Here is a 17,098-nt window from a genome sequence, read left to right as displayed (position 1 = left end):
TATGTATTACATTAATGTTCTGTCCAAAATTGAGCACAAAGCTCCCTCTCCATGCCTTTGTACCCACCCCAAAGAACCCCTCTTTTCTTTCAAGCTGCCACTCAAGCATCACCTTCAATAAAAAAGCTTCGTCCAAGGTTCCATTGGTGCCCTCTGTCCCTATTTTGAATTTACTTATATATGTACATATTAGCTCTCCCTGTAGAATGTAAGGGCAGCTAGGTGGCATAGTGAATAGAGAGCAGGGCCTGGAGTCAGGAAGATGCAGGCGCTTACTAGCTGTGTGACCCTGGGCAAGGGTCACCCCGTTCACCTCAGCTTCCTCATCTATAAATTAGCTGGACAAGGAAATGACAAACCACTCCCGTATCTTTGCCAAGAAAGCTCCAAACGGGGTCACAAAGAGTAGGACGTGATTGAAAACGACTGAACTACAACATAGAATGTACGCTCCTTCAAAGCAGAGATTGTTTCCCTTTTTAATCTGTATGCCCACTGCCTACCACCTAGTAGACTCTTAATAAATGTTTGTTGATTGACTGCATTGTTGGTTCCAATTCAGCTTTCTTTGAATACAGCCACTTTCTTTGCACAGGAGGTGGGGAAGGAAGATGTTATCTGCCATGAAAGGTTTGTTTATCTTCTCTGATCGCATCAGGAACTGAATAATCACAGCAGCGTATGTTATCCATTAAACAGCTCTCATACTACTTTGTTGCATGCTGGTTGAGAAGCAATGCTCTAAAGTTTGTTTTTTTTTTCTTTAAAGAAAGAGTGGTGAATTTTTTCAAGTGTCACCTAAATATTTGTAAAATGGAATGTGAATCTGCTGCCCTTAGGGGAAATGCTGTGCAGTTCACAGAAAAACATAAATTTTTAAGCCTTGCTGTTAAAACATTCAATGACATCCCTAAGATTTTCTTAATAAATGTTTCACTTTATCAATTCAATCTAATTAAATTCAACATTTATTAAGTTCCTGTTCTTTGGAAGGAACTGTACTAGGTGCAGGGGATGAAGGTCAAGGTCTCTGCACTCCAGGAGATTAAATCCTAGTGGGGAAAACATCCTGTACCAATTGAGTAAATCTAAAGAATATACAAAATAACAAATTAATTGAAAGAGAAAGAGAGAGCTAATACATGGGATTGGAGAACACTGATTAGGAGAGCCTTTGTATAGTGGGGGGCTCCTTTGAGTACTGCTATGTAGGAAGCTTAGGAATGTGTGAAACATGTGCTACAATGGGTCCTTTTTATATGAAGGTGTTGATAAAAAATCTTTCTTTTTAAAGAACACCAGATTACCTGGGCAAACAGATTTCAAATGGGTTTGATAGAAGACAACAGATCCTTGCTGTTTGATAGGATTTTTGTTTTACTCCTACGAGAGAGTGAAGAAATCTTTACTGCAGTAACTAGGTGCTGGCCGAGCTAATTACAACCACACTTGTCAGCCCTGCTGCCTGCTGCCTCAGCATTCTCACAAGAATCTCCCAGATCTTTAAAATTCAGATATAAGATTTACTTGGGGAAGAAGTTCCTACACAGTCTTCCAGCATGGGAAATAAATACCGGTTAGCTCTTCTTTCATTTCCTTTTCTTTTCCGCTTTAAAATTTAGTGTATTTGTGTATGCATGTTTCTCATCCATGGGTTTTCACTGGCTTTTTATAGCTCTCATAACTATAATTTAGTTCCATTAAAAAAACAAATCTCAGTCACTTTGAATAAATGTGGACTGCAAAGTGGTGGAATTTTTCTGAAAATGTAATTCTAGAAGACCTTAACCTCCTGGGCATGATATGTAAAAATGCTCATGAAATATTACTTTTTTTTGAAGTGTATAATTTAATATCTTTGGCTGATGACCAAATTGTACAGTAATTCAATAAAGGAGATTTTACCTCTCAACTATTTTTATATCTTATTTTTAAGAAAGAATGCTCCCAATCCTAGGTTAGTCCACTTTAGGGGCATGAGCCAGTGCAGAAGCCCAGAGAACTAAATGCTTGAATGTTTGTGGATAGAACCATCTCAAATCTCTTGATGACATTTTAAAAATTACACATACCTTCAATTAAATTCCATGAAATCAATTTTTTTCCCTAGAAAACCCCACATATTTCATTTATCAAAAGAAATTAATAGGCTAATATAAATTTCATTATTTTATTGCTTAAAAAGCAGCATGAGACAGCATGGAATTAGAAAGGACTAGACTCTGAGTCAGAAAGTCCTGCTTCTCAGATGTCCTGCCTGTGTGACCCTGGACAAGTCCCTTCACCTCTCAGTGCTCCCAGTTAGCTCTCTAAAATATAAATTGCAGGGGAGATTGCAATCTGCACTGGAAGAGGAAGGTGATCAGTGGGAACTCCCTATATTCATGAAATTACAGGTAAATAAATTATATGATAGAATAAAAAAAATAAACTGTTCAAAAGAAAAGATCAAATGGTAACAAAGTTAACTTTCTATCTAGCAAGAGTTGACTTTGATGTAGCTTTGTCAGATTTGTAAAGCACTTCACATATATTGTCTCAAGCGACTGAACTACTCTAGGAAGTAGTGATATCTCCATTTGGCAGATGATAAAACTGAGGCCCACAGAGGTTACATGACGTGTTCAGAGACACACTGTAACTAAATGTTTGAAGATAGATTCGAACCCAGATCTTCCTGACTCCAAATCTAGAGGTCTTTCTACAATAGGATACTTCATAGTACATAATTCATCTCCCTATTTCGAACATTACTCAATGCCAATAATCAGGAGGTAATTTTAGAAAGCTAGAACTCTAGCTCTTTCTTGAATGCTTTTAATATACATATGAGAGATATCTTATCTGAAAAGAGCCTCAAACCTGAATTGTTCTTCTATATCAAATAAATTATCTTCTATATAGCTTCTAAATCTATATCTTCTATATATCTTGTAAACTATTTTCTTCTATATCATATCTTAATAAATATTAAACACATTGGGGTCTAATATTCTCTATTAAACAGGTGACTCTTTAATAACTTTAAAGAGTCCCCACTCAATCAATTATGTGACTTTAATGAGGTGCCCAGTATAGAGAATTATCTGTGAGGATTGGCTTGTTTTCATCTCATGTTTTTTTAAGAATATGTCTGATGGTTGTGTAGACTTTATCACAGAGATTCTACAAAGATATGAAAGCAGGCCTATAATGTGGTGGTTGTTATCTAACTAAAAAGAATTACAGAATCTTAGTGTTTTAAGGGAATTCTAAGGTCATTTAGTCCAAATCCCATTTTTTTAAGTAAAAGCACCAATCACGATGCTTGCCATTCTTTTGGAATCTTTCCCTTCTTAACATGATTTGAGAATTAATTCTTGAAGGTTTTTAAAACTGTTACCTTCAGCAGATTTCTTCAAAAAAAAAGCATTTGATTAGGTCTTTACTTAATCTTTTTTTTTCATAATCTTCTGAAATGCTGTTGTCACTTCCTCACATATATTATGTGTTAGTAATATTAGGTACTGAGGCAGTAGAGTTCAAATGTGGTGGTTCTACTATTGTTGCTCATGAAAACACAGCTAAAATACCAGTATTTCTGTTCCATTATACATCTGTTGTCCTCCTGTTTCATCCACAAATTCTCTGAGGAAAAGATGGTTTACTTGTTCATCCCACACTTTCAACAGGCTCATTTTCTCTTCAACTGCTTTTGTGATGTAATGCTTCTTCCTACAGTTCTTTTCCAAAGTGTTCTCCAGGCAAAATTGTATCCTAAAACGATATTGCCATTGGCTGCCATTTTTCTCCACTAAGCAAGGAAATTATTTGTTTTTTGGGCTGTGCTGGCTTCCTTGATATGGTCATTATTTTATGTCAAAACTTTCTAGGAAACAATGGTAGTCAATGCCTTTATTTCCACCCAGATCCCCCTTTTTTGGGATTATTGACTGTTTAACTACAACAAACCTTGCCCTCTCACTCCCATCCCCCATCTTTTTAGTCTGTGTCTGGAAGACTATGGTTAGGAAATTTTGTTCTAGCTTAGAGTCACAAAAAAGTTATCTCAGTAATCCATATTACACCTCACTGTGATAACTATGAAACACTTGTGATTTCACTGATATGATTATTCATTCTACAATACTTTTTTTTTTTTGGCAATCAGGGTTAAGTGACTTACCCAGGGTCACACAGCTAATGAGTATCATGTGTCTGAGGCCGGATTTGAACTCGGGTCCTTCCAGAGCTGGTGTTCTATCTACTGTGCCACCTAGCTGCCCCCATTCTGCAGTACTTCTACACGTTCTCATTCTTTGTAATTCTTGCCCATATTTCTCATAAATTTCTAAGAGATAATATACCTAATGCAATTGATATTTTCTCTTATTTTTATTTACTTATTTTTAGCATTTTGGGGGTACCAGCGTGCCACTTAATCTGCCCATCCAATGTCTTTCATTCTCAACGCTTGCTTTTTCTGTAATTCAGTTTCAGTAATGTTTTTGAGTATCTCTTTTCACCACAGCTGTCAGTAGCAACATGCAACAACCTTCTTAGGCCCAACATAAACTTTTACATTTTCCTTTGGCTTAGTTATAATTTAAATACATTGAGATCATTTTGTCTTATGTTAAGCAGACATAAAACATTACTGGGAAATACTGTTACTAAATTGATGAGCTTTTATAGTATTGGGTAGATTGTAGTTATTGAAATCCCAAATATAATTAATTCTTCATTCTATTCAATTCTAGACTCAATTAATTATTATTTTATAATTTTTTTTCAAGATATAAATATTTATGGCCCAATTTAATGGTATCCAAGTCATAATCTGGGCAACACTCATTTTCTTTTTCCAGAGTAGATAGTAAAGCCTTTCTCTTTGTTATGGATTTCACTGAATTGAACCTGAACTAAACACTGAAGTATTTAGAAATCTATGGGGTTTTTTTCTGTCAAGTTTAATCAAAAGATAAAAGTTTATGAACTTGTTGATAATATGAATGATGACCATTTATGTCACTAACAGCTATCTTTTCAATATCCTAGATGAGGGAAAATGCAAATGTGACCACTTTATGAGATGTATAAATTTTATTCTTATTCTGGACAATCTTTCATGAATTTCTTCTTTGTCACTGAGAGATGTATTAAAAAAAAACCCACCTCACAACAAAATACATTCCCTGCAAACAGTTAAGCAAAACTATCTGATCCTGTGATTACGAGTGATCCTATTATTTTGTTCTTTACTCATTAGTTAACAGAGAGACAGAATGTACCCTTTACCTTTCCTGGTATGATAACAAAATTATCCCTTCCCTATGACAAGAGGGTGGTTAGTTTTGTTTTGTCTTTTGCCTCCGTTGACTATATTTACACTTTTAGTAGTTATGTACTTTTAGATCTATTTTCTTTCTGTTGCATTACTTTTGTATGCCTTGCCATATTTCTATGAATTCTTTACATTTGCTGTTCTTTATGTCCAGGTAATATCCCATAACATTTGCATACCATGGTTTGTGCAGACATTCTACAATTAAATAATGATCTATTCCATAATCAGGAATATAGGATCTACCACATTTGAACCTAAACACCTCAGTTCCCAACATGACTGACAAGAAAGTAGAAATAGTATTTAGGAAAGGAAAATTGGGAAGAACAGCTGGATCAGCTAACTACATACTAGGGAAATCCTTGCTGGAGGCAATGCAATCTTTAAAGTACTAAAAGTGTAGTTTAAAAGATATCCTAAGGAGGAAAGAATGCAAAGAAATGGAAAATAAAAACAAGGATAATATTAATGCCCTCAAAAGGTGACAAAGAAAACATAAATAGATGCTCTCATATGCGTGCTTACTTAATCTATATAGAATGTGAGAATTATCTACATGAAAATCCAGAGTATTCTTGATAAAATCAGTCAATTAAAATTTATTAAGCACCTACTAAGTGTCAGGTGCTGTGCTAAAAGCTAGGGATACAAAGAAAAGATTAAAAAAAATAATATCAGAAGGACAACAAGGCACTCCCTGCTCTCAAGGATACCAATATGTAAACAAACAAACAAACAAACAAACAAACAAACAAACAAAACAAAAAACCCAAACCATATATAAACATGATATATACAGGATAAACTGGCAATAATTAACAGAAGGAAGGAACCAGCCTCAAGAAGGATCAGGAAAAGCTTTTTTACAGAAGGTGAGATTTTGGCTGAGACTCAACCGTCTAGCCTGGGAAGCTGGGAAGGGGAGAAGAGGAGGGAGAGAATTCCAAGCATAGGAGAGAACAGCAATAAAACTATTGTCACTGTGTTTCAGAGTAGTCGGTGGGTGGGGGTAGGGGAGGGCAGTAAAGTGTAAGAAGAAAGGTAAGAAGAGGACAGATTATGGAGGGCTTTATAATCCAAATGGAGCATTTTATATTCGATCCTGGAGGGAATGGGGAGCCACTGGAGTTTATTGGAAGGGGTGGGGTCACATGGCCAGTCTTCCACTTTAGGAAGATCAGCTTGACAGTTGAGTGGAGGATGGACTGGATGGGGACTTGAGTCTGGAAGACCAATTAGCAAGTTATTTCAAGAGTTGACTATAACTATCAGAAAGGAAACAATTAGACAATAGCATTAAGTTGACACTCTGAGTCAAGAAAGGGTGATTCAAATGGCTTGCAATAAATCTTGCTGAAGGTGGAGGATGTGAGGTTTGGACACTTCAGGAGATCAGCATTTACAAAGGGCAGTCACGGGCCTCAGTGTTAACTCCTAGTGGGGATGGGAAGAAGTGGTTGGGTATTTGGGAAATCATGGTTAGGTGGTGATAGTACAAAGTTCCAGAGGCTCAAAGTCAAAATAGGATGCCGAGAGTAGTATCAAGCAATGAGAAGAATTAGAAAGAACAGTATTAGAATCCCAAGAGTTGGGGTATATATTTTCTACTGCACCTTACTATATTTATTGAAAATCAACATTCATGGGAAGATATTCTAGACAGTCTTTGAAAGGGTAAGGAATTAGAAAGGGGATGGAAAGAAAACCCTTCTTTAAAAGAGGAATTAGAAATCAGTATGAGTGAAATGGAGACAGCTAGGTGGCTCAGTGGATTGAGCACTAGACCTAGAGTCAGGAAGATGTGAGTTCAATGGCCTCAGACACTTCCTAGCTATGTGACCCTCAGCAAGTCACTTAATCTCTGTTTGTCTTAATCCACTGGAGAAGGATATGGCAAACCACCACAGTACCTTTGTCATTGTGCTGTGGTCCATGGGGTCATGAAGAATCAGACGCAGCTGAACAACAACAACAATGAATGAAATAGAAGACAGGCATGAGCATCTGTGGGTGCGAGTGATAGCCAGAAGAATAGATAACACTATTATCAGAGTTTATATACGAAAAGGTTAAACAAATGAGAGACAGACATACAGATATGGGAGAGACACCCAGAGAGAATAGCAATAAAAGTAAACTCAAGGATCTCGGGATTGCTATGCTCACCAACTTCAAGATCACCTACTTGGCCTCCACTAAGTAAAAATCTTCATTTTTTTCTTCTTCCTCATTTTATCCTTTGAGCCTCCTAGTCAACAAAACCACCCCATCATTCAAAGTCCAGTTCTTCCACAAATTGTTACTTCTTGATTAGTAAGAGGTCAGATTGTTGAAATCATAACAAGAACTTTGTCTTCCCATATATGCCCCCACTGAACTCAACTATTCTAGCTTTCCAGTAAACTGGAAAGATTTTAAAATAAAAAGTTATATTTGTTCCCATTGTAATTAGAACATATGATCTGATAAAACAGGACTGTCTTTTGTATGCCCTGTTCAACATCTAGTAAATGTATTTCTCAGTCAATATGAAATTAATCACAGGCTTCTGGTAACTGGATTATGTAGCACTTACTCAAAAGGACAAAGGGAATACTGTAGCTAGAAAATCAAAGTGCGAGGCACTTAACACAGGAAAAAAAATGAATATAATGCAATCAACAATATTATGGGAAAGAAGGTAGGGCTTAAGTAAGTATTCCTTAGCCCAGGCAGGAATTGCTCTGTAATCTTGGGGACTCTGTGCCGTGCAAAGGCATGGAGAGTTTAGGTATGGACCAAAGCATCTAATCCTCAACCAAATAAGAATAAATCCAAGCATATTCCTATCCAAAGCATACTATTTTAATTTCAGGGCTTTCAGTAAAATATAATTTTTCACACAATAAAGACTGATTTTTTAAACAATAGTGCTTTTTGTGTATGTGGTTCGCTTTCAAACCTCCAAAGACTCACATAAGTATTTTTTTTTTAAATTGGTCTTTTTAAACGAACAATTCATAAACATGAATCAAACCTAGTAGAGTCAAATATACTCCCTCTGCCAAACTCTCATTTGCATCCCTGAAAACAATTGACAACCCTTTAGGGAAAATCAGTGCTTTCAAACATTATGTGAAAAGGGGATGAACATGCATTTTACAAAATAAGTGTTTATAAGCTTATTGCGTTTCCTTCCTTTCATCCCCCACTCCTAGGAATTCAGTTTTAGGGCCACTCTCTCGCCCACCACATCCTCAGGGAAGGAATCCTGAAAGATGGGACTATGTTTGCAGTATAAGAGACAGGGAAGACCTTATGGCATTGTTTACCTTCTATGGGCTAATCCACAACTTAATTTTCTCTCCTTGGTCTGCTATCCTATGTCTGTACATATGCCTCTGATATTACCAAAAAACCATTCCAAATATTGACATTCTTTCCATAAGCATCAGTCTGGGGTAAGTGGAGAGACCCTAGACTTTTATTCAATCCAATCCTCTCCTAGCTGAAAAGAAGTGAACAGAGCTCTTGGAGTTGGAGTCAGGAAGAGTTGGGTTCAAATTCTGCTTCCTACCTAGAAGTTCTGTGTCTCAAGTCCCTTTACCTCTCTGTTCTTTAATTTTCTCATCTGTTAAATGAGTAGGTTGAGCTAGATGGTCTTCTGGCATCAAGCCTATGTACTTGTGAAACTGAGGTTCAGAGAAGTTGTGACTTGACCAGCTAATAAGTAGCAGAGCAATATTTTGAATCCAATTTCCCTGACCCCAATCAATAAATGAATCAATAAACATTTAATAAACATCTAGTATGTGCCAGGCACTGTGCTAAGCACTGGGGATACGAAAAAGGGCAACAGTCCTGCCCTCAAGGAGCTTACAATCTAATGGAGTGAAAAAGTTAAAGGAGGGAAAAGCAGTTGTCCCATAAGGTTTGAAGTCAATGACAATAAAACAGACTAAGTTTACCATATGGGTAAATACCCTCATGAAATAAAGTTCAGCAAATTCTCCACTAAGCTGCTACTTCCAGCTCTCACTTTTCCATTAAACCACAAGAAAATAATTCATGGGAGAAATAAATAAATAGGACAGCCATTTCCTGACTGTTGACATATGGAATTTGCAGCCAATCCAAGTCTTTCTTGATGTAATTTAGAAAATTGTCCTTTCCAAACCATGCCATCATACTTGTTCCCAGATAAATATATACACGGCCCTTTTCTATCTTCTCTGAAGCTACCAGAGTATATTAGTTTTGGTTCCAATTAAAGGGGCCCATTTGGAGGACATTTTTTTTCGGGTCAATATGGTTCTGATTGTTCCCACACTTTAACCATCAGTGCCATCATTAGATAAAATGTACTCACAACTGGATGAAGTGGTGTTCCTGGAAACATAAATTGCATCTGCTGGGCAAGCATTGCTGCTGCAGTTTTTTGTTGGATCAAATTGTTCCTCCCGTTAATTTCTAGTTGGGTTTTTAAATGTGTCGGTGGGTGAAGATACTTGCAGTTCTCCCTTGAACAACGACCCTACAAAGGAAACATTCAAAAAAAAATTTAAAGCTTTTAAAAGGAGCTCGGTATTGCTGCTGTACCAAAGTCTATGATGGAGCCAGAAACACAACCCCCTCCCTGCCCAGGGCACTCTGAGGGTAGCACAACATCTAATTGCAGACCTGTCAGAGGAGAGAAGTAGAAGCTTCCTGAATTTATTGCTGGGACATTCACTCTGAAAACATGGCCTAGTAAATTGTTTCAGGTGGGCTAAAAAGAGCTCCTGCTCTAGATGAACATTACAAGGAATGGAAATGACAGAGAGGGCAGGGGCACATTTATGCTGCTTCTTGACATACAGGTCAAAGTGCTTGCTTGCTATGAACTGGTTAGAACAGCTACGTGGTACAGTGGATAGTGATGGACTTGGAGGAAGGAACCTGTCTAGACCTGGCAACTGGACCTAAATTCAAATCAAGCCTCAGACACTTACTAGCTATGTGACCCTGGGCAAGTCACTTAACCCTATTTGCCTCAATTTCCTCATCTGTAAAATGAGCTGAAGAAGGAAATGGCAAACCGCTCCAGTATTTTTGCCATGAAAACTCCAAATGGAGTCATGAAGAGTTGGACCAGAATGAAAAAAGGACACAACAACAAAATGGGAAATGATAATAGTACCTACCTTCCAGGGTTGTTTAAATGAGATAGTTTTTGTGAAGCACTTTGCAAATCTAAAGTGCTATATAAATGTTAGTTATTATTATTAAACTGGCTTATTTGTGACACACAGAAGTCAAGGTAAATGTAGGCAGAATGGACAGCAATCCTTCCACTAGTACCCTACTCCAAGGTTTCCCTCTTGCCTCTGGGGCAAAATACAAACTTCTCCAAACTGCCTTTCCAGGCTTATTGTACTTTATTCTCCTTTACATTTTAGCCAAACTGGCCTGCTTACCATGTGTTGTACGTGATAACATTCTATCTTCTATCTCCATGCTTTTGCACAAACTATTTCCCATTTCTGGAATGCATCCCCTCTTCACTTTCACCTTGAAGAATCTCTAACTTCTTTTAAAGCTCAACTCAAGTGTCCCCTCCTATACAAGGGCCTATTCTTACTATCATCCCACCCCCAGATTCTAGCGCCCTTCCCCAATCTCCAAATTTGTACTTAATCTTCCATATACATTTTGTTTCCTTCTCTCTCTTCTCAGTAGAATATAAGCTTCTTGATGACACAGACTTTGTAGCTTTTGTGTATGGATCCCTGACATCTGGTATAATGCCTGGCACATGGTAAATAATTAATAAATGTTTATTGAATATTGAATGAATCATGGTGTGGTGGTTCCCTTAGAGTCTTAAAGCTATGCCCGTGGAGGACAATTTCTGGGAGGCGCCATCATTCTGGAAAAGTTTCAAGAACAGACCAGGTAATGATCTATATGTCTACTATCTTAGAATCATTCTGATCTTGGAGTTGCACAGCTTCAAACACTGTTTGTTTTTGGACTATAATAACACACCATGACCAATCTGCTAAGGGACTGCGATCTGAATCAGTGGAAGGAGTGGTCACAGCAATGAAATTACAGGTCCTTTTATTACTGAAGCATAAAAACATGCAGTAACCAGAATTAGGTTGTCATATAAGATCATATTGCCCCATCATTAGAGGTGTTCAAGGTGGGGCTGGAGGACTACTCATCAAGAATGAGAAGTAGCACGGCATAGTGGAAAGAGCATTGAACCCAAAGGATACCTGTGTTTAAATCATTAAATACTACTTCAGTAGTATTTTTCATTAGCTGTGAGATCCTGGGCACAGGGCTTCATCTCAGAGCGTCAGTTTACCTACCTATAGAATGGGAATAATAATATTTACACTATCTAATAGTGCTTCTATGAAGAATGTACTATAAACACGTGTAAATTATTATTATTATTATTTACTATGATTAAGATTCCTACATGGACTATATCAAAAATTCTTAATATTTTTTGTCATGGACCCCTTTGCCAGTCTAGTGAAACTCATGGAACCTTTCTTGAATGACGTTTTTAAATGCAGAAGATAAAATACATGGATTACAAAGGTAACCAATTACATTGAAATATTATCAAATATATACATGTATATCTGTGTACATATACATGCAGAATATTCATATACACACAGACACATATAATATATATACACATATACACAGTATGGATTATATAGCTAGGATTCTTAACCTAGGGTCTGTAAACTTTACATACACATAGATAGACATAGACATAGACATAGACCTCTCTCTCTCTCTCTCTCTCTCTCTCTCTCTCTCTCTCTCTCTCTCTCTCTCTGTATGTATGTAAGAGTTTACAGACCCCAAGTTAAGAATTTTGGCTAGATGATCTCTAAAGACCCTTACAATTCAGAGATTCTAAGAGTCTAAGTGTTTTCTGGGTTAGCAATTTACACTGACCAGATTCACCAGATAAATGCTTTTTCCTCACCAGTGAAATAGCAATGACAGGAGCATAGGCAAAACAGACACTCCTTGGCAACAGATGAGAAATTAGTCAAAAGAGAAGGTTTCCAAGTTGCCTTATAATTTCCTGTAGTTGTTTGCAGGCTACATGAATCTGAACCTCACTAAGCATTCTAGAACAGGTATACACTGATTTTTGGTGATTGAGGTATGGTGAAAAGGCTAACAGTGACAGTGTAAATGCCTAATGGTAAAGCTGCTAAGAGTGTGTGTGTGTGTGTGTGTGTGTGTGTGTGTGTGTGTGTGTGTGTGTGTGTGTGTGTGATGCTAGGAGAGTATGAACACTACAGTTTGCTCAGTTGAGTGACAGCCATGAATGAGCAGGGACCTGAGTAGTAATAGAATTTGGAATGAAATAAGGTTTGAACTTTACTTTCCTAAATAGCAATATTTTTATGCATCACTTATTCAGAATGAAATGTTCATTTTAAGTGATAAAAAGTTTCTAGAAAATAAATACCCAAATCAAGATATGTTAACCAGTATTATGTTTGAGTCCTTAATAATCTTTATTATTTGTCCACTGACCACCAAGGGAATGATTTTGTTTACAAGCTTCATTAAAAAGTAGACACTCTGTAGATAAAAGAACAGTAGATAAAACTTCAGTTGTCTAATTCTTAATATCTATAGTTGTTAACATGTTTTACATAGACTTAATTTACTCTTGGGCTGCCTGTAATTTGCTTGGCTTGATTTCCCCCATACAATTGCAGGCTCTATGCTTAGATATAGTGAGCCTGTTTTTATGAAGGACAGAGAATCTTCTAGTGAGAGCCCTGCAGCAGTGTGCAATGTAGATGTCAAAAGATGGGGCTGGTATTGAATATGTAAACATTTTTCCCCTATGAGCAGCTTTAAATACTGCAGGGCCCAGGATTTACCTCTTTCTCAGTCCACATTAATACTGATGTACACAAATGCTTACTTCATATATACGTATATGTATGTATGTATTATATATACACACACATGTCTCCAAGGATTTAAAGAGGCATGTACAGACCTATGAGTGAAATGAATAAAAAGGCTAGTGTTAGAGAAAGCACAGAATTCCAGAGTGGAGGAATAAGATGAGCTATATTTCCATACACCAACCAATTTAGTTGTTAAGATCTGACCCCTAATGTAATTGTCTGTATGATAGCTAATCTTTTTGCTTGCTTCTGTGTTTAGATATATTGAGAAGAAAAACATCTGTTTGGGGCTGAAAAACAGAATTTGCTTGCAAATACCAGTTAGCATACTGAACTGGTTGGTAATTTATTAATGGAACCCTGTTTCCATGAGGGTTAATGCAACTTCCTAATGTGCCTTCCTCATTCCCAGTAAGAATAATGTGCAATACTGCCTTTCATAGCAGAATCGATTAGGCAGGAAGAATTAGTATCTGAGAAATAATGTAGATCTTTGAGGGCATTATGTATTATTTAGTTGCTTCTGTAAGTGAACATGGAGAACTGATCAGAGAAAAATAAGTGTTCTTGATGACAAGATGACAGATGCTTACAGATGCTACAGAATCATCCAGTCATACATTAGTTTCTTGTTAGGTTCTGTGGCAGGCAGTGGACTTAATCAATGTCTGAAAATTTATGTCAAAGATAACTTAAAACAATTGTCCATAATGCAATAATGTATATATTTAACATTATCTTAAACAGAATGTGTAAGTCTCTAGAAATAATCCATCCAAAGATGCTATGTCCTGGATTGTCATCAGTTTTGAAGTATACCACCCATGGGTAGGTGCATATATTCTAAGAACAACACTGAAGTATACCATATAGCAGAATCTTGAGATGAGCTCTTGTTTACTACTATCCTGGCTTGTGCTTTGAAAATCTCAAAGAAAAAAACAATTTTGTGGAAAGGAGTGAGCTATTTGATATAGTTAACAATTTGTAAGAAAATACCCAGGTAGACAGAAGAGTTGATAGAAAGCACATCATTATGCAAATGTGACTGAATGTTACATCGCATGTCAGATTAAAAAAATGAAGAAAGCAGGATATAGAAATGCAAAAAAAATGTTGATGTGTCAAGAAAAACCCATCACCCTCTGAATTTTATACTACAAATGAGGAGACAACATATCCTTCTGGAGAAAAATTGGACAAGTTGTACTTTTAATCATTTTCTTTCCTACTGCTAATCTGACTTGTTCCTTATATATTCTTTATCTCTGTCTCTATCACTTTATGTCTCTTATTTTTAGTTCTTTATTAAAAATATGGCAGAAATATGTGAGAAGTCAAAAGTATGATGACTTTGTTATTGGGTTACAGCAACTTCAGGAATTCTTATGTTTGCAATGGCATAGGAATTTGAGGGATGTGAAAAAGAGGGAAAAGATTTGCGTAAAAAACTGTGAGGTACAGGTAGAGTCTTGGAGCACATTTTCCTGCTTTTTGAAGGTATAGGAAGCACAATGAGGTGGAGACAAGATGGCAGAGTAAAGGTAGGGACTCACCTGAGCTCTCCCCCAAACTCTTCCAAAAACCTTTAAAAAGTGACTCTAAACAAATTCTAGAGCAGCAGAACCCCCAGAAGACAGGTGAAAAAAAATGTCCAGCCCAAGACAGCTTGGAAGGTTGGCAGGAAGCACAGGGTGAGAGAGGAACACAGTCCAGCACATGGCAAGCCAGCACAGCCCTAGCCCTAGTAAACCAGGAGCAGGACTTGGGGGTGACTGAATCAGCAGTGGCAAGAGCAGTGGCTACTTCTGGAGCTCTGAGTCTCCAGGTAGTAAGGAAGTTGAACAGTTGGTCAGAAGGAGATTACAGAGGTCTTTTTGCTAGCATTGGGGCAGGACTTCGTTGTTTTGCGCATACTTGGATCCAGGCTGAAATCCCAGGTGGCAGTCCCAGGGCTAGGAGGAGTATACAGCAGAGCTTGTGGCCACAGTGCAGGGAAAATCCTTCTCACAGTTCCAGGGCAGAAAAGAGTGCTTGTGGTCACTCACAAACCAAAGCACAGGCCAGGAGAGTAGTAAACATGTGGCCTTAGATCATACCACTTTGGAAGAACTGAAAACTTACAGGTCCCTAGAAGTATCTCTGAAAACAGCTGCATAAAATCCCTGAAGCTTGGGACAGTTTGCTTTCTACCCTGGAAGCAGAGCCCTACCTTAACAAAGAATTAAAAAGTCAAGTAATAGGCTAGGAAAATGAGCAAATAATGAAAAAAAAAACCTTTGATCATAGAAAGTTACTATGGTGACAAGGAAGATCAAAACATACACTCAGAAGAAGACAACACAGTCAAAGTTCCTACATCCAAAGCTTCCAAGAAAAACATGAATTGGTCTCAGGCTATGGAAGAGCTCAAAAAGGATTTTGAAAATCAAGTAAGAGAAGTAGAGGAAAAATTGGGATAAGAAATGAGAGTGAAGCAAGAGAATCATGAAAAACTGAGTCAACGGCTTGGTAAAGGGAACACACACACACACACACACACACACACACACACACACACTGAAGAAAATAATACCTTAAAAAACAGAGTAGGCCAAATGGTAAAAAGGTCCAAAAAGCCAATGAGGAGAAGAATGCCTTAAAAAGCAGAATTGACTAAATGGAAAAAGAGGTCGAAAAGCTCACAGAAGAAAATAATTCTTTAAAAATTAGAAAGGAAGCACAATGAAATAGAAACCACACTGGACTTGGCAGTTGGAAACTACTTGGCTCAAATACCAGCTTTGGAACTTACTAGCTGAATTGTTCTTGTTGTACTTGTTGAGTTGTTTCAGTCATGTCTGACTCTTTGTGACTCTATTTGGGGTTTTCTTGGCAAAGATACTGAAATTATCTCCATTTCCTTCTCCAGCTCATTTTACAGATGAGGAAACTAAGGCAAACAAGTTGAAGTGAATTGTCCAGAGTCACACAGCTATTAAGGTCTGAGGCCACATTAGAACCCAGGTCTTCCAGACTCTATGCCCACCACTCTATTCACTGTGCCACTTACCTGCCCTACTCGCTGTATGGCTGTGAGTAAAACCCTTAACATCTCTGAGGCCCAATTCCTCATCTACACAATGAAGTTAATATTACAGGACTTGTACTAGCTACGTTATAGGTTTTTGGTTTTTTTTAAATTGTTCAGCAAACCTTACAGCTCTCTATACATTTATAGCATCATTGGCACTGGTCAAAAAAAATCATCTAATGAGGAATAGAAGAACAATGTTTTTGAACTGTGACTTCATTGACATAGGGAGCTCCAGACCAGGAAATTTTCTCTACCAATGTAGACCTTTAACTGCTCAGCAACTTAGAGACTTGCCTTAGTGACCAAGAGGTCACCTAGACAACATGTATCTGAGGCAACACTGGAACATAGGTTTTCCCAACCATAAGGTTGGTTTTCTATCCATTTTACCACATTACCTCTTTGAAAAACTATATAAGATGAAAACAATAACTATACCCTCACAAATGATTATTTTAAAGAATCTGGCTCCCCACCAGACCTAACCATTTTCCCAGTTGTCTCTGTACATAATATAATACGAATTTTCTTAAAAGTAAAGTGTTGCTAATATTTTCATTTCTGTGCTTCAAAGTGAGTTATAGGACTCAAATTTTCATAAGAATTATTGCCCTACTGAGAACTAAATAAGATAAATTATATTTGTTAGGTTATGCTATTTGCATTGCATGGTTTTACTACTGTAGGCACTGCAGGCAAATTTCAATGAAATGTAAGACACAAGATATCCCTGACCAAAATAGTTAGGGAGGCAAGAAGCATGCA

The 17,098-nt window shown here is 37.2% G+C and overlaps 1 protein-coding gene across 10 annotated transcripts in view; it reads right to left on the bottom strand.

The window, feature by feature from the left end:
- Window positions 1-17,098, bottom strand: part of MBNL2 (muscleblind like splicing regulator 2) — a 188,326-nt gene that overhangs the window by 48,391 nt on the left and 122,837 nt on the right. For all 10 annotated transcript variants that reach the window (XM_020963990.2, XM_020963993.2, XM_020963996.2 and 7 more), the window contains exon 3: window positions 9,675-9,839. In XM_020963990.2, the coding sequence (XP_020819649.1) occupies window positions 9,675-9,839 (165 nt within the window). The remainder of the gene's footprint in view (window positions 1-9,674; window positions 9,840-17,098) is intronic.

This window comes from Phascolarctos cinereus, unplaced genomic scaffold, assembly GCF_003287225.1.
Source record: "Phascolarctos cinereus isolate Bilbo 61053 unplaced genomic scaffold, phaCin_HiC Scaffold_7;HRSCAF=346, whole genome shotgun sequence".
Taxonomy (NCBI): Eukaryota; Metazoa; Chordata; class Mammalia; order Diprotodontia; family Phascolarctidae; genus Phascolarctos; species Phascolarctos cinereus.
The sequence above is the reverse complement of the archived record's forward strand: the minus strand, read 5'-3'. Positions and strand labels throughout refer to the sequence as shown.